At 30.3% G+C, this 27617-nt stretch overlaps 1 protein-coding gene across 1 annotated transcript in view; it reads right to left on the reverse strand.

Annotated features, from left to right (window-relative positions):
- LOC113401575 (PAS domain-containing protein cky-1-like) overlaps positions 1-27617 on the reverse strand; it is a 129367-nt gene that overhangs the window by 50064 nt on the left and 51686 nt on the right. Inside the window, exons 4-5 of the mRNA XM_026641545.2 lie at positions 6074-6135; positions 2278-2367 (exon numbers count right to left, since the gene is read on the reverse strand). Coding sequence (XP_026497330.1) covers positions 2278-2367; positions 6074-6135 — 152 coding nt within the window. The remainder of the gene's footprint in view (positions 1-2277; positions 2368-6073; positions 6136-27617) is intronic.

The following is a 27617-nucleotide window of genomic DNA, read 5'->3' on the forward strand; positions in this document are numbered from 1 at the left end:
GGTCGAAGTACATTGCTCTAAGTGAATTATATTATGTACTCGCGTATTGACTTTTATTAGTGAATTATATGAACAATATATTCATCTGTTGAAATCGTAAGCTATATTCAATTTGTTAACTTTTTAATATTTCATCAAATATAAATACTTCTATTATTGGTACGTCGAATGATTAAAGAAATATAAATCCCAATGTAAGTAGCTAAACCCAAGACAGTATAGAAAACTAATGAACTTTTTCTACATCGACTCGGCCGGGAATCGAACCCGGGACCTCGGAGTGGCGTACTCATGAAAACCGGTGTACCCTCTACTCGACTACGGAGGTCATCAAATGATGATTGTTTATACATTTAGTTTTAAAATATTAAAATATGTTTAAAAGATGAATTCGCTGTTTGCAAATAAAATGATTGCGTAAATCCTGACCATAAGATACGTGGCAATAACGATGGCAGCTCTATTGAGTCGATTTCGATTCCCTGGAATGAATCACCACTCAATACAATCGTTTACTATTGTATTAAATTTCTTCCAAATCCAATTGTCTTGCCACAGCAGATATAAAAATGCCATTTAAAATAGACGGTAATATATTTAACGTAGTTTTAATTCACTTTTAATATTATTATTAATTCTTACAATGATATTGACCACCACAACCAGTCTTAAAAGCTAGTCTAGCTAGTCTAGCTGTTGCACTATATAATCTGTGCACTGGTGATTATAGCGCGAAAGTGCATCGCAGCAAAAATTTACTCTACATTTTCTCAATCTCATATTCCGATATGGTAACAATCTCGAACATCTTTACAGTGTCATGGTTCGACTCCTTTTTATTCATAAAAGCTAGTTGTCAAGACTATTGATACAGTTACTCTATCTATAAGTAAATAGTATAAAACAAAATCGTCATCCGCTTCTGCTTGTATCTCCGCTTAATTCTTCTAAAGCACTAAACGGATTTCGATACGGTTATCACAAATAAAAAGAGCGATAAAGGAGGAAGTTTTGTATATTTAATTTATAATTTTGTTTTACAAAATGGCTTTAACCAAATACATCATACAGTTAATCAATTATTGATATTGAATATGTCTAAAGAATATACTTCCACAGTTAATTTTGTTTATGAAACCACAGATAACGAAATCAAAACTAATAAAATTTAAGTAAGTACATGTAAAGTCTATGTGTATACTTTAATATTTTATAAATTTAAGACCCATAAGAATAAAATATTTGATGAATAAATAAATTGATATATATGAAACCTTATTTTAACTTCTAATATGGTGCTAACACTTTACGTGTAATGGTTATTAATCACAATTCGAATACATTGATCGGATATCTTTGAACATCGATGCTAGCACGTGGTACAAGAATAAACCGCCAAATATAGTTCTAACGTGTATACAGCTGTGTTTTATTAAATTCAATAAGAAAAATCCAAGTCAATATAATTATATAATATCAATTACTATGCTTGGAATTTAGAGGAAAGTAGATTTTGTTTTCAAAACACGTGAAATGTTTGTTTATTTTTTCAAATATAGAACGACATTATCCCATTGAGTTAATTTTTTTTTTCGAATTGTATATTGATTGTCAATAATCTACTTATTGACAAGCAGTATGTATAAGTTATTATATGTAAATCAATATATATCTGTTGATTTTATTTAATGTTTATTATCGCAATTCCCCAACGCACAACAAAACAAATAAATATTAATATCAGACAAACTTTATGGATCAACCTGTAGGGTTGGTGTGCGGGCGCGGCTAACAATAAAACATAGTGATTAATTTATCGACTCCGGCGCAGCTAACGAGGGATTTGGGGTCACCTCAGTACGATTTGTATCTACCGGCAAGTTTTGTATGAGAAAAATCGGGCGACGAGATATTATTGATTCTGTTAGGTATAGTTTGAATTCTATAAAGATTTAATAATATTATTCGTAATGAATAGTTATAATAGTTATTAATTATAGTATTAGTAAAATAAAGATGAATCTTTGAAATTCGTTTTTAATTCGAAATTTAAATGTTATTTATCCGAAACTAGTAACTATTCATTGTATCAAATATATTGAATACCTTTGTAATAAAAATATATTTAGTTAATTTTTTAAATGGTAGTACTTATTAACTGCTTTATTTTTATTAATCAATTTTCATTATATCGCAGACAATAAAAAAAGATAAACATTATTATAAACAATCAATTTTGGAATGAATCATTCAAACTAGTATTGCTAATTTACTTACCATGGAATGTCCAAGATATTCAGCTGCGTTGTCTGATATGTACAGCAGTTTCCCATTCTGAGTCATCATCATTAAGAAACCGTTTAAGGCCTGTAAAAAATATCATACCGTGAAAAAACTGTTACAACAATGTATAGTTAGATTAAGGTTAATTTTTTGACAGATTTCATAATTGCTTGAGGAATAAAATGTATTTAACGAGTAAAAAAATAAAATAAAAAAAGACGTTAAATAAAAATTGCTATTTTTTTGTACGAAAACATCATATTGCGCTAATGCTACAAATTTATTTTTTTGGAAACTCCATTCGGTTAAAGTATATCATTGAGTTTTTCATTTAAATATTTATCAAAGGGTCCCTATATCCCTAATGAAAGACGCGTACCCAACCTCACGTAGGTATACAGTATATATAAGGGCAAAGTTTAATGTAAACAGATAATACGACAGTTTGCATTAAAATAAGAATGAACAAAAAGTAATAATATCAATTACTATGTTTATTCTCAATATGAATCGTTATAAGTTTAAGCTATCAGTAGAATCCTAATTAATTATTAAAACTATAATTTTAAAGATTAATTGTCTTTCAAAAAAGTTTTTTTTTTAAATTTTATATGAGGCAAAAGTCCAGTGGAATCCTAATTAATTATTAAAACCATTTAATTAAAGATTTATTTTAACAATATATTTTCAAAAGTTTTTTTTTTTTAAATTTTATACGAGGCAAAAGAAACTAAATCAAATAAAAAATATAGGTCTATTTATCGAATGAGATCATAAAATTAATAAAACAATTTATGTTTGTGTAAACCTTATTGCAGTTATGATACACAATAAGTTACAATCAAATATTCAAATGCCAGGTTTCACTTTCATAATACTAGAAACGATATAGGCATTGTGAGGCAGCTATTATAATAAACTGTGATAATCTACGATAAGGGCGACTCCACAATACGTTTGCACGTACATTAAAATGATAGTATCAATATCGTGTATGTTAACTGCTTAAGATATTTTTCACTGTTTAATATTGATAAGGGACTGTTTTCAAGATGTTAGTCGTGTACCTAACGCAAAACTTAGCCTAAAGTATTATTATAAATAATTTTTGTTTCTAAATAAAATCGGTACGCGGTAAATGGTCCAATTGACGGTCCGTACTCACCACCGCTCATAGATATGAGTTTTTAGAAATGTTAACCTTTTAAACATATTGCAATATTACTAAAATTATTGGTTTCAATTGCAAAGTGTTAGGTACACTATAGTATAGATATAAATTTGATAATTTACAATAACACATAGAATGTAAATGTTATTAATTAATTTTTTGATACAGTATCGCGATATCTTTTTCGACATTTCGTATATCAACAACTCTTACATTCCTTTTTAATTTTTTTATGTTATATACAGTTTCGTTTGGCTTGGAAAGCATTAAGACAAACTATTTTCTCTTCCGTAACTAAATAATATCCCAAAAAATATACAAGCTATAAATACATTATATACTTCTGTTCCTCCCTTAACTATAACCTATGATTTAGTAAAAGTTTCATATAAATGGATTCAGTAGTTTTCCATTGAATTCGGAAAAATAAATATATCAAACCTCTTTTAGTATTATCAATTTTATATACTTATAGCGTGATACTTGTATATTAAATTGTAATCCATACTAAGTTAGTGTACAAAGTCGACTCTTCTATTCATAAGTAATACCATTAAGTTACAGATATCTTCGAATAGTTAAGTTAGAATCGCGTTATGTTTCAACTATCTTACTGTTCATACGCTTTGTGTGAATTAGAGCTCCACAGTTTCACTTGTATCTAGATATATCAAGATTTATCTAAGTTATAGGGCATTTGGTTTTCATGAAACTGGTTCATATTCCAAGATAATTCCAGTGGACCAGCACAAAAATTGCACTATAATAAATGTTTTTTTTTTAATATAAAACGATCGATCAAGACAAATGAGTGAATACGTTACGTAACAAACAAAATAAATCTATACTAATATTATAAATGCGAAAATAACTCTGTTGCTCTTTCACGGCCAAAACACTGAACCGAATTTAATGTAATTTTCTATGAAAGAAGGAAATATCTCAAAGAAATTCTACCGCCAAACAGCAGTACTCAGTATTGTTGTGTTCGTGTTGAGGGGTGAGTGAGCCAGTGTAATAAGCACAAGGGACATAACATCTTAGTTCCCAAGGTTTGGTGGCGCATTGGCGATGAAGAAATGGTTAATATTCTTACAGCGCCATTGTCTACGGGCGATAGTGACCACTTACATCATCAGGTGGCCCATTTACTCGTCCGCTAAAAAAATGACATAGCCTTATTTTGAAATGACATAGCCTGAAAGCGAGCAAAGCCGCGGTCGACGACTAGTATATAATAAGAGGAGAGTCGAAATCCAATGCGGCGCTGTAAGTGGTTGCTAGTCGAATGATCATAGTTTTAGGTCCAGCTCGTGACAATTTTGTATTGTATTATACGTGTTATAATGGTTTGGTACTTGTTTTCCCGCTCCTGATACCGGGGTTATCATATAGAGGTCGTTATGTTTAAGGCATTTATACTTTAATTAATCTTAGTAATAATCATTTCTTCCCTAGACATATGTTGTTAAAATTCAAAGAAACATTACAAATTCTACTTAAATTAATATATCAATTATTATTAAACATAATAATCATAATTGATAATTAATTTATATATATTATGATTTTTTGTAATTCGTAATGATCTAATAAAAATATTTTATGCATTGATAACGCAGTGTAATATAAAACATTTAAAATTATAAAACATATTTAAAAAAAATAACTTATAAGAATCTAACTTCCACATCAGGGATTTGCAACTTAATAATATTGTAAACAGATTTATAGTTTCAATTGTAAAGTTTTAAGAGCCTATTTCAGATATTTTTGCGATATAATTTCAACTAGATATTAAGATTTATATACAATAAATCTAGTTTACTAACTTTATACTCAATAATGTAATTAAAAACACACGTTCATATGTTAAACAAGAAAAGATGTTGTTTTTATTTGAAAAAAATATTTCAAATTTAACTAAGGACCTTAAATCGGAATTAATGAGAGGTTTCGAAACGTCACGCCCATTTAATAACGTAGTTTACTGGAATTGAAATAAATGTGTACTAGCTTTATCCCTTTCTTTTGTAGCGTAAACTAATTTTAAAGAGGGAGATGACGAATGATGAAGAGTACCAATTTGTATAACACAATGCAGCGTGGGAAACGGTAAGATCTTTAATGTTTCGTATTTTTAACGTGTAATTGTGTTCTTTGAGAAGTAATTTACGCATGTAAATGTTTTATATAAAAATATGATTATCATTATCTAACTAATTTTGAAATGAAAAAAAAAAAAAATTATTTATGATAAAAATGTTAAATATTTTCATCCACATTTTTTTGCTAACGTTACCTAGGTTACTAAAGTATAGTTATTATTTTTGGGTCTGATATAAATGTAATAACTTTTTCTTCATTTATTGCGAAAAATCAACAATCAATCAGTGTTCAATTTAAAAAAAATCAAATAAGAACAATAACTTAAATTATCGCATCAGAACTGACAAATTATTTTTTTGATAAAATGCAATTATTAAATAATAATTATTAGCTATTTAATTTGGGTCGATATATCCCAATATTGACAGCCAAGCCCAAAAGATGGACTTTCATATATTAATGAGCTAAAAAAAATTGTTATTCTTCTGATTGGTATTATATTCATCGTACCTTCGAGAATCCGAAGTTAGGAGCGTTTGAAGACTGTTGGTTGATATCAAAGCGCTTGAAAACTGTAAACAAAACAGAAAACATTTTATTAGTAATTACATATATTTTTGGTCGAATTTTAAATTTTTCTAACGTACACAAAATAAAAAATACCGCAATACAATTTACAGATCGACGATTAACAAACAAAAAGTTTAAAATCTCATGATATAATACGCCTAAACACTAAATACTTACTGAATACTTTATTTATAAATATACCTATAATTAATTTCGTAAATGAATAATTTGCATTAAGAAAACTTTTATTTGGTTAAATTTTATTAGAATGGTGTAGATTACATTCTGGTTAATGTTTGTTAATAGAAAATTTCAAGTGTCAATTTGATTAAAGTATATTCGATATTACTTCACTTATACAAAACTACTAAGCTATATAACGAACGAAACTATCCGTATTAAGAAACGTTATATTTATTTGTAATTTAACATGTTGATATTAGAATTAGTTGCAAGTAACTTTCTAAGCACCTAACGACAAGATAGTCATTTCATCTCGATTCTCGAAAGCGATATCGTTGAAATTACGTGTGTACCGTGTATTGTCATTTAGCGAGAGATTACACACCCACGGGTTGTGTCCATAAAACAGTTAATACGAACATAATGTGTTCGGCATCGATAAGAAATTGTAGCGTTGCTGTTCAAAGTGAAATGCCATTTCAAAGGTTATTTACACACTCGCGTAAATGTAAATGTTATACTATTTTAAATGCGAATATTAATGTTTGTAGTGTTTGTGTTGTATTAACTATGAAACGTATTGATTATGTTGAACATGTTGTCTTTTTTTATGTAATAAGTAGGCGGTAATTGGGTCACCTGATGTTAAGTGGTCACCACCGCCCATACGTTGGGGCTGATAGAAATATTAATCATCCCTTACTTCGCCAACGCACTACCAACCTTGAGAACTAAGATGTTTTGTCCCTAGTGCCTGTAGTTACACTGGCTCACTCACTCTTCAAACCGGAACACAACAAAACCAAGTATAGGTGATAGTGGTAATTACCCAGGTGGGCTTGCACAAAGTCCTACCACCAAGTTGTGCAATATGCAGATCGTCGTATTTTATATTTATGAACATAAGTAATATTTAAACATTTTTAAAAATACAGTCTTGGTAGGTCCTGCCCATATCGATAGTTTTACCACGAAACAGTAATTATTTGAATTGCTGTGTTGCAATTTGAAAGGTGAGTGAGCCAGTAGAAATTACAAGGACAATCCCACAGGCTTTCCAATGGTTGCCCGTGATTGCAGTGAATTGTACGTCTAACACTACCGAGTTTATTTAACACATAAAGATAGCTAATAAAAAAAATCTATTGGTAGCTAAATTATAGAAATATTTTGTTTTATTTTAAGAGTTTAGTGAAGAAAATACAGTTTAAGATAAGGAAAAAGATGACAGATAGCTGAGGTGGCCCAGTGTTTAGAACGCGTGCATCTTCGGGTTCAAACCCACTGAATTTTCACGTGTTTAATTTGTGTTTATAATTCATCACGTGCTCGGCGGTGAAAGAAAACATCGTGAGGCAACCTGCATGTGTCTAATTTCAACGAAATTCTGCTACATGTGTATTCCATCAACCCGCATTAGAACAGGGTGGTGGAATATGCTCTAAACCTTCTCAAAGAGAGAGGAGCCTAGCCTTAGTGGGAAATTTACAGGCTGTTAATGTAAGGAAAAAGAGGTGGAAGATTATTTATTTTGTCTGTTGTTGAAAGCAGGAAGATAATCAGTTAATTACTTCTCATGGTAAGAGATACAAGGTACTGGCTTACATAATTACTTTAAGCAACTGTTTAGTTTTGGTAATTAAAGTAACACGCTCCACATTGGATCCAATAGTATGCAACATTTGTTTGTCTGGTAGAATATGTAGAGTAGCTAATAAAATTCGTAATGACAAGGTTCTGTACCAGTTCAAACCAAAAGTGACAAAAAATAGTAATTCCAACTAGAATAAATGGATTTTTGTACTAACCTAAACTCTAACAAAACAATTTCTTCAACAGTATTTCATTGTAATACGGAAATAAAAGTTTATTTAGAAAAAGTTATTTCTAACATGAAATGTTTCTGGTGTATGTTTAATGGTAGGTATTTAAGTTAGTTTCTTGTTAAGGATATTTGGAAGATATTTGGGTACTTAATATGTTTATTAGATGCGTAGTATATACTGAGGGCTTCACATTTAAATCTTATTAAGGTGATGATCAGTAAAACATGTTGTGCCTTTTTCTTTGGAATATCAAATCAGCTATGGAAGGAAGAGATAAATCTATGTTTAATCAAACAAAGTTTGTAATAAAGACCATTTATAAAAGACGTATTTAGAAAGCATTCCAAAAATAATTCATCGTACGCAATTTGTGTTCATAATTTAAACTCTACTCTTATTAACGCGATCTATAAATGTTTTAATTAAAACTGTATTAGTTACATAAGAAACGTTATGTGCTGCACTGGTATGAGAACTTTAACGCAATATTGTAATCTTACTAATATTATAAAGGCGAAAGTCTGGATTAATGGATGTTTGTTATTTAATCACGCCAGAACGGCTAAATGGACCCGAAAGAAATTTGGGACAGAGATAGACTATAGTTTGGAATATAGGTTACATTTTATACGTAACATCGGCACCAATCCCCTTCCTTTAAACGACGTCGAAGCCGCGTTTGGAAACTAATGAATATCATATTGAAAATACACTAAGCCTAACGACAAGCGAAATTCGAACAATTGATAGTTTGAGCGGCCTAAGAAAAGATTAAATCTTTCGGTTCGTTTCGGTACTATGAGTATATCGAACCTTTGATGACCTTTCTTTGTTAGTACATAAAATCGAGAAAACAATTTATTCAATATTTTTTAGATTTTAAGTTAAATCCAATAATAATCTTAAGACTCATCTAGATTCCAATGTATATCACATGAAATTTATTGGATTGGATAGTGTTAGACTTTACTTAAATTATGATTATATTAACATAATTATGGGCTAAATTTATTTTATTCTGTTTTAGTATTTGTTATTATAGCGGCAACAGAAATACATCATTTGTAAAAAATATATTTCTAACTATCACGGCTCATGAGAGCCGGGTGCCAGGTGACGACTGGACAGACAGACGGCCGGACGGACAGTGGAGTCTTAGTAAAAGAGTACCGTTTTACCCCTTGGGTACGGAACCCTAAAAAGAATATGCCCTTTGATACATACAAATTTCTTAATGTTACAGTTCTTTTGCTTAGGTAGATAGCAGAAATATAAACATATCAACTACACTTGTAATAGTCTAGCTTTGAAATTCTACATGAGGTAGTTATATTTTTTTTATTAGCATTTTATTTCTTCCAACAAAATATTTATAAAGAGAAAAAAACCAATGTCTAATTTCTATTTTCCATTCGTTTAAATAAAATGTAGTTAAACAGATGTAAGACTAATTCGCTCGCTGAGTTTACACTTAACAATTTTGTGAAAGGATATTGTAATAGAGAATATTTAAACGGTTGTTGAAAGATGCGGTTAAGTTATGCAACCGATTGATTGTGGTTTGTGGTTGGTTTATTGTAATATAGTTAAAGGGCGAATGTTTGATACGAGTTGTTGTTTTCGCGAATTTGTTAGTACGGAGTTTAGAATATGACTTTATGTAACTATTTTTAATTGTTTGTGAAATAATATCGGCTTATAGATACCGCATCAGTGTTAATAGTAGTACATTTTGTGCAAGCCCGTCTGGGAAGGTACCAGTCACTCATCACACATTCTACCGTCAAACGGCAGTACTCAGTATTGTTGTATTCCGGTTTGAAGGGTGAGTGAGCCAGTGTAACTACAGGCACAAGGGACGTAACATCTTAGTTCCCAAGGTTGGTGGCGTATTGGTGATGTAAGGAATGGTTAATATTTCTTACAACGCCATTGTCTATGGGCGGTGGTGACCACTTACCATCAGGTGGCCTATGCTCTTCCGTCTACCGATATTAAAACAAAAAAAGAAGTGTCAGTTAGCCCGTGTAACTACAGACGCATCGGTCCATCGGGTGGTCCATTTGACAGTCCGCTTGTTTATTTTACTTAAAAAAAACTTAATGTTCATATTTATGCAAAGTTAAACACATCGTGTTAAAATATACACTACATAGTTAGCCTTATTTGTGATATAATATATTTTAATTGATTACGTTTACTTGTGTAAAATAATTTCGTCTTATAATTAAACTATGTCATTGATCAACGTCGGATTTAACTTGAAATAAACAACGGTTGCATCTTAAATACCTTTCATAAATTACACGCTAGAAACATTTCAGTTTCTATTATTTTTTTTTATTATAAATAAATTGAATTAATATTATTGATCTGTTTAATTCAAATGTGACGGATATCGAGTAATATTTTAACGACATAATTATGTGCTTTATTATTGTATTGTTTGCCAACGATATAATTAGTTACTGGCGTATAATGGAATTTTGCCATTACAGAGTTAAAAAGCAATCATGACGTTTCAACTATGACACGCAATCAACTCTTAAATGTATTTAACATCAATCGTACTAACAACAACATCGTACTAATCGTAATTACATTACCGCCGGCGAAATTCCGAGGCATTGTTCAAAAATCGATGTCACTGCAAGCACTTAGGGAACAAACATTGTTATAATTAATCGGTTATATCTATCGATACTTTCTCGGGCGGGTTGAAACATCGATAAACAATAACCGAGAGCGGCCACCCGATTATATTGATAAGATATCGAATAATTCCAGGCTCTAATGGACCCGCCGCAGAGTATAAGGATATACTTTCTAAACTATCTTTAAAGGAGGATGGATTAGAATATTGATAACTTATAGCTCCGATAAAGGTTATATTTTTGGTAATACTATCGTAATAATCTTTATATATATAATTGTTGGTGCGTCTGTGGTAGTTTAACTCCTGAACGATTCGATTGATTGTCATAATTTTATCTAAGTATTTTTGTTATGTTGAGACAATTTTTATGCTAAGCTAGAGTCTTATGATCACATGCATCCATTAAATTATATTTTTATGGACTAAATTAGTTATACAACACCGCATATTTTGAATTTAATTTTTTATTTATTGGTTCATATATTTCGATTACTAACTTGTGACTTATGTCTTAGACAAATGAATTAAAAAAATATATATACAAAAATGTTATTTTTATTTTGGAATTTAGTTAACGTACACATATATGTCATTCAATCTGGTCCATTTGTGTGTATTCATATAAACAACTTACTTGATAATAATCATTTATTCGGATACCCTCAGATTATAAAAGTAAATTCAAATGAAGCGTATGGTAGGATGGTGTGTATTAATAATAAAAGTAGCTGAGAGTGGCACTTTTGACGCACTCGCTTTTGATTTTGTATTCGCTTATGTTGCTTCACTACAACGTTCCGCACGCTCCATTTTCTTTTTGTTTATTTTTATGTGTGACTGCCTTTCAAAAGAATATAAAAACTTTATCTAGTTATATGCAAATTTATAATATGCTTTAATTTATTTGCCATAAAAGTTAGTTCTTTTATAATACAGATAACGAGTACGTAATAATCGTAACCAAAATGAAATGATCTAAACAAGTATAGTTGAACCCTTACCTAACACATCCCAAAGATAAAGGCGTGCAATTATATCTAATAGAAATCTAATGGTTTACTCGTCTGAATATTAATCTGAGTCAGTACAAATCGCGCTCACGAACCTCTAACATGCTTCTAACTGATTCTAACGCGCGGTCGAAGGCACTAAGCATTTTGTTATGTTAAGTTTAACGATTACTTTGTGCTTACGTGTGCTTGGAAGATACCGTGCACTCTGCCGAGATTGAGTATGTCATATTTACTTTTGTATATGAAATATTCGACCTTTGAATCTGTGTTTTAGGTATAATATTAAATGTCTGTATTAAAATAGCGAATTGACATTATATATTAAATAATTTTTATATTTATTTGTTAACTATAAATTAAGTTTACAATTATCTTTGTGGAAATTTCCTATTTATTTTAAATAATAGATTCGCTACTAAATGTAGCTTCTATTAAGCAAATACTTATAAAATCAACAGATTAGATTATTATTTGTAATCAAGCAATAGAAGTTTCACACAAAATAATTGATATAATGTAACCTAACATAGATTAATATGTTTTTTTTTTCTATTGCATAAACATTAAGTATTCTAAGCAAAGTTCAATCGCGGGCAAGCACTGAGTTTTTATGTTTTATTCTCCTCGTGTCCGGCGGTGAAGGAAAACATCGTGAGGCAAACAACTGCATATTTTGACTAAGTTTTGCCACATGTGTGACCACACCCACCTGCATTAAGATAGCGTGATGGAATAAGCTATGGAAAGGGGAAGGACTTTGCCGAGAATTGTGACAATAATAGGTCGTTACCGTACTTCTTTAATCTTTAGAAGATTAAATTTCATTACATTTTTACATTACATACATTAGCAGCCTGTAAATTTCCCATTGCTGGGCTAATGCCTCCTCTCCCTTTGAGGAGAAGGTTTGGAGCATATTCCACCCCACTGCTCCAATGCGGGTTGGTGGATTAAACTTGTGGTAGAATTTCATTGAAATTAGACACATGCAGGTTTCCTCACGATGTTTTCCTTCACCGCCGAGCACGAGATGAATTATAAACACAAATTAAGCACATGAAAATTCAGTGGTTCTTGCCTGGGTTTGAACCCGAAATCATCGTTTAAGATGCTCGCGTTCTAAATACTGGCCTATCCATTTCAATTCAACGAATTTATGAATATAACAATTTTATGAAATCATAAAGTTGAAATTATTTTTTTGTCATTGAAATAAAATATAATGTGAAATAGTAAAACCTTTTTACTTTATTTAATAGTTACCCGAAAAAAGGCGATTTGTAATTTATTTTATAAACAGTTTAAACTTAAATAAACCTAAATAGGCATTCGCATCGTCATGGTTAAGTTAATTAATTAAGGTTCGTGGTATCGTTTCAAATGCGTCCGCTAATCAATTCTAAGTACTAACCGCTTAAAGCTGATCGTCCACATGTATACGGCGCGCTATATACTATTTTATGCTTGCTGTAATTATCGTTTTATCAATGATCTCCAATGTATGGATGGTATAAAAAAGGTTTAAATTAAATTAAAGTAAAATTGACTATTATAATTGTAATAAATGATAAATAACAGTTAAAAAAACTTTACGTAGATAATTCTCTTGAGTATTTCTGAAAACTATAATGCAGTTGTACTAGTATTCCAACATATATATATTGATACTTGTATTGACTCTATTATCGAGTGCCCGTTAAAAGGGCCAGAGATACTGTGTAATTAAAAATACAAGAGAATCGAGCGTTGTCAGTAATGACTGTGTCTATGGGTGCAGTTCTCTCCGGTTGTATCGGATTCGTCGTCCCAACGGTGTTTTTTTTGTGTGAAATAGGTAGTCGGACGAACAAATGGGCCACTTGATGGTAAGTGGCCCACCAACCTTGGGAACTAAGATATTATATGCTTATAGTTACACTGGCTCACTCACCCTTCAAACCGGATAACAACAACACTGGGTACTGCTGCTGCGGTAGAAAATCTGATGAGTGGGTGGTACCTACCCAGACGGGCTAGAACAAAGCCCTACCACCAAGAAAGATTATGTAAGTGAGGGGAATATAGAAAGCACATGTGTTTGCCTGCGATAATGGCTAGTCTCTTGAGTGATGCCGTGACCGCAATCAGTCAGGACGTCTTCACCATGGATTAATTAATAAGTGATTATTAAAATCTGGCCCTTTTGCTCGTCTGCCTCTGCTTTCTATTATATTTAAAAAAAAACCCGAATTCTTAATTCAAATAATTAATCTGTTTGTCTATATTACTCACGTTTTAGTGGATAATAAGGCTGAACGTTCATTCATTTAGCATTTGACTGCGGTATCCAATAATGGACGTATAAGTATTATAAGGTTTTTAATAGTTACGAGTTGAACGGTAATCATTACTTTTACTAACTATTAATTATGATGATGTTGTTACTTAACAAAAGGACAAAATATTACTATGTGAAATTCTTTTAAGTCAATCAATCAATCAGTGTTTTGAAGTTAATTTTGATTATTTTACAAATACAATTAAGGCGAAGTCATTATTTTTCTACGCGTAAATTAAAACATATTATATAACATGTTAAACATTACATATCTAATCAAATCTGTATTTATAAAATTAAAAAACAGAATGCAAAAAAAAAAGTTTAATTAATTTTCAAATCTAAATATTTCACACAGAACATCCTTTGCTTGCATTAAAAATGAGCTCAAAACTGCGCGCGCGCATCCAATCACACATAGTGGCAATGGTGGCGGGCGACAGAAATAACCGGGCGCGATTGACGAGATACATACCATTATGGCCTAACGAACATCTCAATTTAGCCAACCACCTGCCTAGCTCGCTTTAAATAAACTTGCCATTTGCCAGTTCGATGGAATTCGGTAAGATGCCCTAGGTATAGATTTCAACCAGTTTTATGGAGAAATCGCTCAACTGGTTTATTTTTCAATAAAATTGACGATGTTTTACAATTATGAGTGGACTGTTTTAAGTTGTTGAGGTATTTGTGTTAATAATTTAGTAGCAACTTAATTGCTGTTTGTTTCAGTAATTTTACTATTAAATTTAGGTTTACGGTTTGTGTAATAAAATTTAAATATAAATAAAACAATTTAAAGATGAAAATTCCGGTTTTGAAGTTTAGAATTGAACTGTTACTTTGTTTTTGATTGATTTATACTATTTAAATACTATAATATTGTTTTATTACATAAAAATAATTGCAGGTTTTACATGGAGAAGAAAGACACAAGATCGTACTTTGTGGCAAGCTTTAGGGGAGGCCTATGCTGGGAAGCAAGACAATCTTGGCGAAACTGGTGTCAAATATTAAAATTTAGTATTTAAGAAAGAAACGTATTATATAAAATTGTTAAATAAAAGCCCTTATTATTATTATTATTATATTGGTTTGGTATAACATTCTGTAATTATCTCATGGCTCTTATTTTCTGACGACGAAAATATTTCTAGGGTTTCCCACAATACAATTGCTGCAGCGGTTTGTTTTTTAGTAGTGATTTTTTTTAATTTAGACCTTATTACTAATTAATACTCTATTATAATTGGATAGATAAACAAATCTTCTAGTCCACTGACACTAAAAATCATCTGAATTGTAGTCAAATCCTCTTAATAGCCGTTAGAGAAACAGTGCAACGTGAGAGAAAAGTCCAAAGTCCAAATTAAAATCGAAATGATTACCAAATCTATGAGTTAATTAGTACCAAAATGAATCTAAGTGATAACTAAACCAAGTATTAAACAATTGAGTTAAACAATCAAAATTATTTCTGTAACCAAATTCTATGACTAGTCACCCCAGAAACAGTGTAACACCAGAGAAAGGTTAGATCGTTATTTAAGACGTTAACAGTGCTTACAAATGCCATCTTAATTACGAAGCCGAATGTCGATTACAAGCAGGCCGTGTAGCGAATTGGTAATCTTGCAAAATCATTAGATCGAACCGAAAAGCCATTACGTTCACACATGACCTAAAGTTCTACAATTAATAGACCAGGGAACTGATAGACAATGGACTTATTTACGTAGAACCCGAAAAGGCATCGCACGAACATTTCTCGTGCGGAGTATAGGACCATTTCTTTTGTAGTAATTGCCAATACGATTTGCATAAGCAGTCCCATTCGGCCGCGTTTTCATGGTACATGCGATCACATAGTGTATAGGATACTAAGACTAAATCCGCAGTTTTACATTCTTAACAGAAAACAATATTGACTAAATTTGACAGAAACTAAAATCTATTGGATGATATTTTTAAATATATTCAAAATTGAATGACATGAATATTTTGTAAGTAGGTAACATATGTCAATGTGTTACTATTAGAAACTAACAGTTAGGTAGTTAAAGTAAAGTTAACTTGTAACAAGTTAATTAAATACTACAAGACAACTAGAAATTATCTGTAAGACTCTCGTCAACAGTGGTTTAATAGCCCAAGGAGTCAGGAGGAGTTATCGGATCTTAATCCATCATACCGTTTACTATAGTTAGATTTAGTGGTAGATTTACTTGTATTTTCTCATTGCAATGTCAACGGTGAGATAAATTGTAAATATTCAATACATCTACTTAGTAGAATTTGAAATGGCATTTCGTTCATTTAACATTTTTGGCATGTCTTGAAATATATAAGAATCCACATAGGCGGTTATAGTATTTAATATCGGAGTGTTTAAGATTAAGTTAATGATAATTTGATAAAGAATTTAAGAAAACACAATTTCCGTCCAACCGTTAATGTAATCAAACACCGAAAAATTTGTCAATTAAAATTCAAATTTCGAATATCGAATATGTTCGATGCTTTTTATTTTAAATATTTTTTTTTTTATTAATTATATAATGAAGTGAGCTGTTATTAGAATTTTTAAAATTGATATGTTTAAAAATGCACTCTGTTTCTTACGAAACCCCATCAAAATGCCGATCTGATACACAAGCTGTCAAAACATTACAGTTAAGCTCATCTATCAAGCGGCACCGCAATTATCGTTTCACACACGTCAAGTAAATTAGCCAGTCATTTCGGTGTGAAGACGTCACATTAGCAGCATCGCTTGAAGGTCTGTGTAGGCTTCATTTATATTTTTGACAATTTTTGTAATTATAATTATATTTTCTCTTTTTATTTGTTACAAGCTAAACTACATCTTTTGATCTAAAATATAACAAAAAATAATTTACAAATATTTTAAAAGGCTTCATCGATTATTATTATAAAAAAAAACTTTCATGAAATTTTCAATTATCACCCAACAATAATAAATTTATTAAATCCATATTGTTTTAGACCGTATTTTTAAACATTTTACAGGTTGTTTTAACTTTACACAAGCCCGTGCCAGAGCGAAGTACATGTTTATTTCTAACGCCTTACATGAATATTGATTATGGGATTGTTCCGGTTTGAAGTAAGCCAGTATAATTACAGAGACCAGAAATAAAACAAGGTAACACAATCAATCTTTTGCCATTCCGACATAAATAAATACATTTAAAATAATATTTGCAATGATAAATTGAATGGTTCATTACGTATAAATTGATATGAATTTCAAAGACTTTATTTCGACCTTGAATTCTGCCTAAACGATTGTACCATTTTAGCATACCTCGATCCTAGCATTTGTACTTAGTGTCTGAATCGAGATTACATTTATTCGGTACCTATTCAGGTTATCTTTGTAATATCTGATAGTATTAAACATTTCTGTTAATTTATTCGACTTGATTAAACTTAATTTATTGTTGTGTACCTTTCGTTATGTACGTAATGAAAATAAAGATATTATTACAGACTATGCAAGAATTAGTGCTTCAGCGATTATCCAAGAAATTGATTTATAAATGCTTTTTCATTTAAATAATTAAATTATAGTCGAGATGGTTGTTGTTGCAATTGTTAGAACACGTGAATCTTAACCAACGATTGTGGGTTCGAACCTGAGTACCATCACTGTATTGTCATATGCTTAAATTGTATACATAATTCATTTTACGCTCGCATCGTGAGGAAAGACGAATGCTTGGGTTGAAAATCTGTAATGTTATCTTCGTATTTATAAAGCAGCGTGATGAAATAAGCTCTGAATCGTCTGAAGAAGAATCCTTTACAGTTGTTACTTAAAATAAATGAATATTTTTGTGTTAGTAATTATTTTCATACTAATTTTCTGGGTCTTTGGTGTAGCACTTTCAATGTACAATGGGAGACGCAGGTGTCGGATCGAATAAAAAAAGCAATCCGTATTATATCGGGCATAATTTATTTTATTACTGCGTTTGATTTTACGTCTGTTTAAATTGTTCTTTATTCAGAATCGAAAACCTGCATGTTAATAGTTTAGTTTGTATATAGTTAATTACTAAATTTTGAATCAATATCTAATTTGTATAACCTTTTTCGTAACTGAAAAAAAAAACAAATTATATTACCTACTTAAACATTAATTATACTTTTAAGTCATCCTTTCAATTCTTCCACTGTCTGTGAGATATTACAAATTTTTGGCGCACGCTTTTTATTTTCTTAGACATTGTTATGGCTCTAGCATAATATTCTCATGATTCTATTAATTTTCGGAATCATTTAATGCTCAAACATACACATTTATAATAGCGTGAGCTACAATAATTGCTATCAGTAACTTTATCAATAGAACGGTAAGCCATCATATATAATTATCAACGAATTTATTGACTTCCGAACACCTGTTCGTGGCAGGCAATAAATGATCAGTTAGGAAGCTTTTCGCAAGACGCACGCACAATTATTATTTATATTAATTGTTCGTTTCCCTTGACATTTGTTTTTAAACACTAGGTTCGTTTGTTATTTTATATAATATATATATATATATATATTTATAACCATAACGGATTTTATATAATTATACAATTCTTGATGAATGGTACGACCGTGTACTATTGATGTTTTTGATGGTTTAGGCCTTACCAAAAAATATGTTTGAAATTAATTAATTTATGTTTGTTTTCCTTGACATATATATCGTTTACTTTTTTGCTGTGTTCAAATATTATTTATTATATTTTTTACAAATGAGCACCTTTTATTTTTTGATATAAAATATAAAGATGTTCCATTGTTGTGTTATTATTTTTTTTTTGTTAAAGGATTTTAATTGACACAAGGATCAACATTTAAGACAAAGTAATTAATACTTCTTATAACACCAATGACTTCTATGTTTCCAATTTTTATTTCTTTCAAAACCTTGCTCGTCTCGTAATAGCAGTAGCAAGTTTAATTGAAAGAGATTTGAGACAGTAATCATATTATATATGGAAAGCTAAGCAAATATGTTATTTGAGGGTAGATGTTGACAATTACATAATTTGTAACATTAATCGAATGTTATTGGACATCTGTGAAATATATATGATATCTACTGTTTGAATATTTGATTGACAGTCAGTTTTTTGACCGTAGAATTTCAACCGGAAAAAAGTCTACGCCAGTACCAGCTTTTTAAAATGTCTCTCTTCTGAACTACACGTACTCTCCTTTTTTGATAAGAATTTGGAATTGATTCTATCATGCAGCTCCAATACGGATTGGTCCACATTAAGCCTTCTCAAAATTTAAATGAACGCTTTTGTGTAAACTGTTATTATACAACTATTGAGTTCATTAGATGACAGTATATCTAGGAAATTAAGCGGTCGCCTCTTGATTTTTTTTCTTTATTATATTGAAAATCGTAAGTAATTATAAAAAAAAGTTTTTCTTTTTCATCATTTTCTGTATAATTTTTTTCTATCTTTATGTATTTAAATTAAATTAGAACTTTAAAAAAGCGAAGATTCAAGCGATCAAGTATGAAATTATTGAGTGACGTATGCGAGTAAATTAATGGTGGCATTGTATTATAAATATTTTAAAATTACAAATAGCTTTAAACACAAACAGTACACGAATGCATTTGTCAAAACAAATTACAAACGAGAGCGGACGCATTCGTACCGTGTTCTTTTAATCGACATTATGTATTTATCGATATGAATAAATACAGGTCATTCGATTTATAAATCAAGTTTGAAATCGATTTCAACAAGTGGCTATTAATTAAGTTGTAGAAAGATTAGAAATTAGATAGTTGGGCGGTGATCGCGTTTGATAATATATAGTGCGGGGCGAGTACAGGCTTCGATACAAATTTCTATTATTTCAATGGAGCCCTTGTAACAGAATTTTGATCGCAGACGTTGTTCTCAAGGACTGGCTTACACAGACATATATAGTTCATAAGTGTGTGTGCTGTTGTTACAAAACATGAATAAATAAAGCATATCCAACACAAGATTATATAGATGATAAAAAGGCGTGGAACTAATACTCGTTCACTTTCAGGTAGGTATATTATATATAATTGTATTTAACTAACACACACACACACACAAAATTTGTATTTTAAATGTTGGTAAAGAGATTTTTCACATTCCGAACCGGTGGAAGCTTTACTTAATATAGTTCTGTAAAATGATCACTCAAAACTGATTGTAAAAGAATAAAATATATTTTGTTTTTGAATATAATGCCAAAAACTTATAATCTGGAACGATCCGAGGGACCAGGTATGGAGTAAAGGTTTTACATGCTTTCTGAGACATGAGACTATAACACTGCTAACATGCAAACTCCATTCTTCTTTTGCGATCCCCAGATTAGAACCTGGGACCTCGGAGTCTGCGACAAGTCAGTCTAGCGACTAAACCTTCGACTCTATTGTTATTCTATTATTTCTATACCACAGCTATTGTTGTATACATTTATGACTGTTTCAATAGTATGAATAAATTTAGTTTGGAGTGTGCGTTACTACCTAGTTGTTCATGCTGACATCGCCTGTACAATAACAGGAATCTCGAGGTTAAGACGGATTTATATATGTATATTTATATGAAGTCATGCCCCTACATATTCGATGTATTCTGATAAACAATTGAAATAAAACAAGGAAATTGTAGTACAAATGTACTGGTTTGTACGAGATAATTTATACTAATACATGAGAATATAATGAAAAAGTATTAAACTTATACCGAATGATACAGCATGTTTCGAAAAAGGTTTTACTGTATAATATTATTATAAAGTTTGATGCGCTTCGTAGTTTCACCCGTTTTAAGTCTATTGACATATCAAACAAGTTTTTGTTCTCGTTATTATTGTATTGATATCAAAATTAGGTAAAAGCTACAATGCTTGTTGACGCAAACGAAATACTAAAACAAATACGATCGTCAAAAGTTTGTCATGAACTTTTCATGATAGGTTTAGGTATTTTTTGTACGTCATATTGGTAGAACTGGAAAATGGATAGTCCGATCCTAAGTTACCACTGCCTGTAGACGTTGGTGCTGTAAGAAATATAAATCATTCCACTTATGCGCCACCAACCTGGGGAACTAAAGGTGTTATGTGCCTTGTGTCAGGAGTTACACTGGCACATTCACGCTTCAAACCGAAACGCAACAATACTGATGATATTGGTTGCTGTTTGGCGGTAGATGAAAGGATATAACCCACCCAGACAGCATTGTACAAAGCCCATCATCAAGTAATTTCGAGCAAGGTATGTACTTAATCAAACATTTCCATGACTTAACCTTGTGACAAGTGAAGTCACGAAAACTATTTACTACCGAAAAATTAAAAATCATTTGTCATTTTTTTATTTAACTAAGGTTATTACACTGTATTAAGTTCTTAACACGTGTCCAAAATTACAAAACATTCAGAAGACTGGAAGAGAATATACGTGGAGTTGCAAAATTTACATGACATTCGTACATATATAATTACATATCAAATAAAATTAAATATTAAGTTAGTTGTTAATGAAAGCATAATCAATTACAATTAACTATTTCAACTATCAACAGTTCTAAGGTCAATTCGAATTGGCAATCGAAAACATACGCAATAACATATAAATCATTTATATCACTAAATTGGCTGTCAATTTAAGACAAACAAAAATTGCGGGGTAAACACGAATGAAATATGATATCCCTTTTTATCAATTCAACTATCAATAATTATTATCGAACGGAGATTGAGTCATCAATATTGAATTTGTAATCGTCATGTCAGCGCAACCCATCAAAAGTATGCTGTCTCCGCCAAGGTTATTCCATATTGTATATTATATTTGTATAGACATCCTCCAAGACATTGTCTCCTCGTTAATGCAATTATATTTTTTGTAAGTTATATCTTTTTAAATCGAATTTACACAAACTCAATGACATGAGAATTGAGTATTTATAATAAAATAATCGGTTTCTAATAAATATTTTTATTCTTAGATACGTTCCCGTTATGTGTGTCAATCAGCCAACAAGATACGGCCTTATGAATTTGTTTCCTCAACAAGAACCTTAACCTAAAATATTAGCCGCTATTTATGTTAATACTAACAAAAAACCTATCTAAAAATGAAGAAAGAAAAATCTGTTGATATAATATTGTACAATACTTTTTAAATTATATTGTTCATGTTCAAAACAACTCACCTATACAATAATATAAATCTATACAATATGTACTAATATTATAAATTCGAAAGTAACTCTGTCTGTCTGTTGATCTTTTACGGCCTAACCATTGAACCGAATTTGATGGAATTTTGTTTACAAGCATGAACTCTAAGGAAGGACATAGTCTACATTTCATGCCTAATGACCAGCCACTCAAACGCGTCCGAAGCAGCGGGCACAACTAGTATATTGAAAAAAAAAAAGAAAAGTTAATATATTGTCATATTCAATTTAAACTCATAATTAATTATAATTAAATTAATTATAATTATACTACAAAAGGTATTGTTAATATGAAATCCGTATACCCTGAAGCTCATAGTGACCTCTCATTTCACAAGAGTTAAACTAACTTTGTTAAAACAATTGAAAGCGAGAACCGTTTATAATTCGATGTGAGGTCATGTCACTGTATGTTAATGGCGATTGATGATTGTATGAATGTAATACATGTATTTGATTGACCTTGTCAACGTGAGACCTCATAGCTACATTGGTAAAAGACTTTGAAAATGGTGCTGGTAAATAAAAGTGAAAAGGTCAACCCTGATCTGCCCATGGGGCCGTTTTCGCTCGACTAAAAAGAGCAATTTCAGATTTTTAAAACAAATTTCTACTAAAGCTATTAAAGAACTAGTTTTTTTTTTTTATTTAGAAACAAATGTCAAAAAGTGTATGCTATGCGTAAATGTTAAAGGAAACAATAGAAAACAACAATGACAACGCTGTGTTCACTATAGAACTCACTCGCTCTTTACAAAGTGTGTTTATGTTCATATGTATACGCTTAACGCTTAAGACTTACGTTTAGGCTTTTTGCTTATGTTATATTTTTAACACTCAAACATATAGTTGATGAGTTGTGAATAGCAAAAAAAGATCTAGAAACATCGATGTATATGTATTATATATCTATACTAATATTATAAATGAAAAGGTAACTGTCCATGTGTCTGTCTGTTACGTTTTCACGGCTAAGTCATTGAACCGAATTTGATGAAATTTGTTATGAAACCAGCTTGAATTAGGTTCAAAGAAGGACATCATTTTTTATACCTTTGCAACTTCGAAACCTTCGAACGAAAGTTATTAAACTAAAAGTATTTAAAATAAGCATGTATGAATGTAGACTCATATCTTAAAACAAGAAGACATTACTAGAATAATTCAAAAAAAGAACGTAAAATTCCGTAGATAAATAAAAGATTATTTCAAATAAAATGTATAAATATCATTTTCTTATGTAATCATATCTCTTAAAGAATCGTATAGAACTCTAAGGTCATATAATGTAATGCTTGTGCTTATTGTATTTACGTTTATTTTGTAAATTGTTTATTTTATTCCTCTAAGATAAAGCGAGAGGTTGTTAAGAAAAGTAATAGACGAATAGCAGACAAAATATTTGTAGATTATATTTAATGGGATAGGAATTTGTGCGTTTGCATTTATAGATATAAACAATTAAAAAAGAGTTTGATATGAAAAAGACTTCAATGTACAAAAAAATGAACGTTGAATTTGGTCTATTTAAAATTGTAACATTCTAATAAAATTTGAAAAATGAATCCATAATAAAAATCTTTATAAGAGTTTTGTTTTATTTTAACACTATTATAGATATAAACTCTTTTTATATACAATACCACTTAACTTCTCACACCGATTCGAATCGGTTATTGTATTGAATCGCAATCGATTGTTATAATTGATACGAAAATAATTATTTCCGACCTTACTACGGGAGTTAATTGTTGTTGGAATAGCCAGCGGTGGACAATTAATTTAATTAAGAATATTGCGGCATTGTCGTTAGCGCTTACATAAAGGCTACTGAAGGCTCGGGACCAAAGAGGTGAAATAATATAGCTATAACCGACTAAAACCTTATTGTTTTCTTGATTATAATATAATAAGAAAAATAATTGGTACTACATATGTCTTTATAAGTACATTCCAAAATTAATTGTCGTATTGTTTGTATATCATTATTTATTTGTTCTAACGATAAATCAAGTTAAAACTTAATGAATTAAAGAATTAGAAGAAGAAGTTAGAATAGTAATTAATAAAAATATAACCATGTTACTCTCAACATTTTACTTGTAATTTTATTAATATTAATACATTTCATACCACGGCCATTTGCCACCATTATATTAAAATAGAAGCAATATTTCGTTTCAACATTTTCTTTCCAGCCCCTAGTCCATGCGGAGCCCCTAGGCAAGCCTACGCTTCCTAATGGATAATCCGTGGCAGTTCTATTTTCAAATGCCTAAGTCTATGGTTGGTGCATTTAAATAAATTAAATAACTAATAATAATTAATAATATAATGTGTAAAGTTATAAAAACGCGATAAAAATAACATAAAGAAGAAATAGTTCTATTGCACAAATTCATACAAATGTACAAGTTAATTGATTTATTATTTCATTAGTTTGTCTTTGATAAGTAAGACTTGGCTTTTTTTTCTTTTTGAATATATTATCGAAAAATAAGGAACTAATTTTATTTCCGGCTGTATATAAGAATGAGAATAGTTAAATATTAATAATAGGTACATGTAGTAAAAAATAAAAGTTGAGATATATATTTTTTAATTTTAAGACATGGAAAGAGGCCAACATATATGAATTCACATGACATGTAGTAAGAATAGGCTACGGGTACAGTCACTAACAAGATCGAGTTTTCATTATGATATACTATTAGGTAACCAATGTAATTTTTAATACAACTGACTTCATAATAATGACGTTTGTTATCTTACAAAAGAATCTATTTAAATGGTATCTCAGTTCTATTTAATTATACATTTTCTTTATCATGTGTTCCTATCTCGTTGTGCAACTCGTTGATAAATCAATATATTTTACTTTTATTTTTAACCGACTTCATTTTTTTGTTCGAAAGAGGTTTATTTCGAAACGGTACCATTTCAATTTCGTGAAGACATGATGATGAGTTACGGAGACTGACTACAGGGCTTTTTAAAAATGCCAGTTATTCAACCGCGATACAGCTGTATACCTAATTGCTTTATGCAATTCAAGTCGGTATTTTAGCTAAAAAAAATTCTTCACTGTATAATACGAATGAAATTGATTTGAGTATAGACAAAAAGCACAGCTATTATATACATTGTGATATCAAACAGTAATAAATTTATTGATTAGTTGTATTGCGTAGTATATACGTGGATAAATGCTTAACTGAAGATCAAATGTACGTTAGCATCACTGAGTTTTCACGTACTGTAATCGTTTTAAACTAATTCTTCTCAGTCTGAAGAGTGACGTTGTGGAGTACGGTTTTAAGCAATGGCCGTAAACAAAATCGATCTGGATAGGTAACTGTTTATTTTTTTTAATCATAATGTTCTTTATTTTCGTAAGCTCAACAACAAAACAACGTCTGTTACAGTTAAGTTACCGGTTTGAATTTTTGATTCTATTAAGAAAATTCGGCATGAAAGTCAGTGTTACGTCGAAAAAAAGAAAAAAAAAGAGTCCTTTCTACGAAACTACAACCTACTTAGTTAAAGTAATGAGCTGAGCAACACAGAGAGGTAAAGCGTCAGCGTCCAGGGGGCACATTCTACTAATTTATTATGATTACGATACATTTCCGATTCGATTGCGATAAATTGTCAATTTGTTAGTAAAATTTGGGGCTCGGGGTACAATGCTATTAACAGCAAAACTATTTTGGATATCCTCCATTTTTAATAACGCGTATATTTTTATTTAGTTTTGTTTTACTTATTCTTAATTTATATCTTAAATTTCATGCAGGATGTAACTAATATATTATTATGGTAATCAAGTCTACGCTTTTAATCATCAGAATAATAAATTACATCATAACTTAATTTGATACTTTTGTTTCTATGTTTTTTGAAATAGCAAATAAATTTTAATCAAGTATTAAAAATTACAAAAAAAAAACCTTAGAGTCAATTCATTAATCCATTGAAATTGTACCCACATGAGGTCATATGATTCGGCTACGGCTAATCAAAAACGCTGTTATTTTTTAACGTTAAAAACATTAGTTTTGTAACCAACCGCTTCTTAACGGAGAGAATTATTAAACCAAGGTTAAATGTAACTGACGTTTTAAAATATTACGTATTTATCGAAAGTAATATTCAATTGTAAAACTAGTAATATTGTGCGCAAAGGCAATAAATCTGGATGTTGGCATGTGTGCACCTCGTAGGGTCACCTTGACCTACTGCCGACTGACCTGATACTATACTACTTGCACATTTGTCTAGTATTTATTTATCAATTGATCGTAATTGCTCTAAGTCATATTGAACTGATCTCGTTTGGCCGCTTTTCATCTTTTAATCCAGTGGTTGTGGTTAATCATGTTCATGCTATTATTATAAAAATATAAGTTTAATTTTAGTACATATGTATGTAAAGGCATATGTTATATGATGTACGTATGTTACAGTACTTACTAGTAGCAGTACAGAAGTTTTGTCGACGTAATAAGATATACTGGTATGAGAAACACAATTTATTTCGAATTTGGAATGTATGACTGGCAACATTAGCATATAGTAAAATAAGTGCGTCATTTTATTTAAAAAAAATACAATATTGGTTTTAGTACTATAACTAATAAATATTTTACACGCGTCGATGTTATAATATGAAGTATATGTAATTATATATGTTTGTGAAGATTTATCTCGTCTCTTAATATAAGATAAGTACGAATATTGACTCCTAATTACTATATCGTAGACGATAGATATTTTAGTCATTGGTTTAAGGATCTTTAATCGGTAGTGAATCATATGAGCAAACGAAATCACATCTAGTATAATTTGAGCTATTTTTATTAAAAAAATTAATATTGTGTTTCTTTTAAAACGCCTCCGGAGACACGGGTCTTGGTGTTGAAATATCCGAAATTTATAATTCAAATTTAGAATTATTTTAATTTTTTATATTCCATGCTTTGACATATGCATTATTGAGACGGTTCAACACTACACAGAGCATCTCGACGACATTTTTTTTTTTAAAATAATTTTGAATATGAATAAATACCAAATGTAATAATATCAAAGTAAATGTGAAGGAAAATTATTCAAATGATCAAAATTGTTTTCAATTTTAAATGCCTATAATATTATATTTTTTTTAAACAAGAATTTTAATATTAATTTCAAAGTAAAATCAATAA

This window comes from Vanessa tameamea, chromosome 20, assembly GCF_037043105.1.
Source record: "Vanessa tameamea isolate UH-Manoa-2023 chromosome 20, ilVanTame1 primary haplotype, whole genome shotgun sequence".
Lineage (NCBI taxonomy): Eukaryota > Metazoa > Arthropoda > Insecta > Lepidoptera > Nymphalidae > Vanessa > Vanessa tameamea.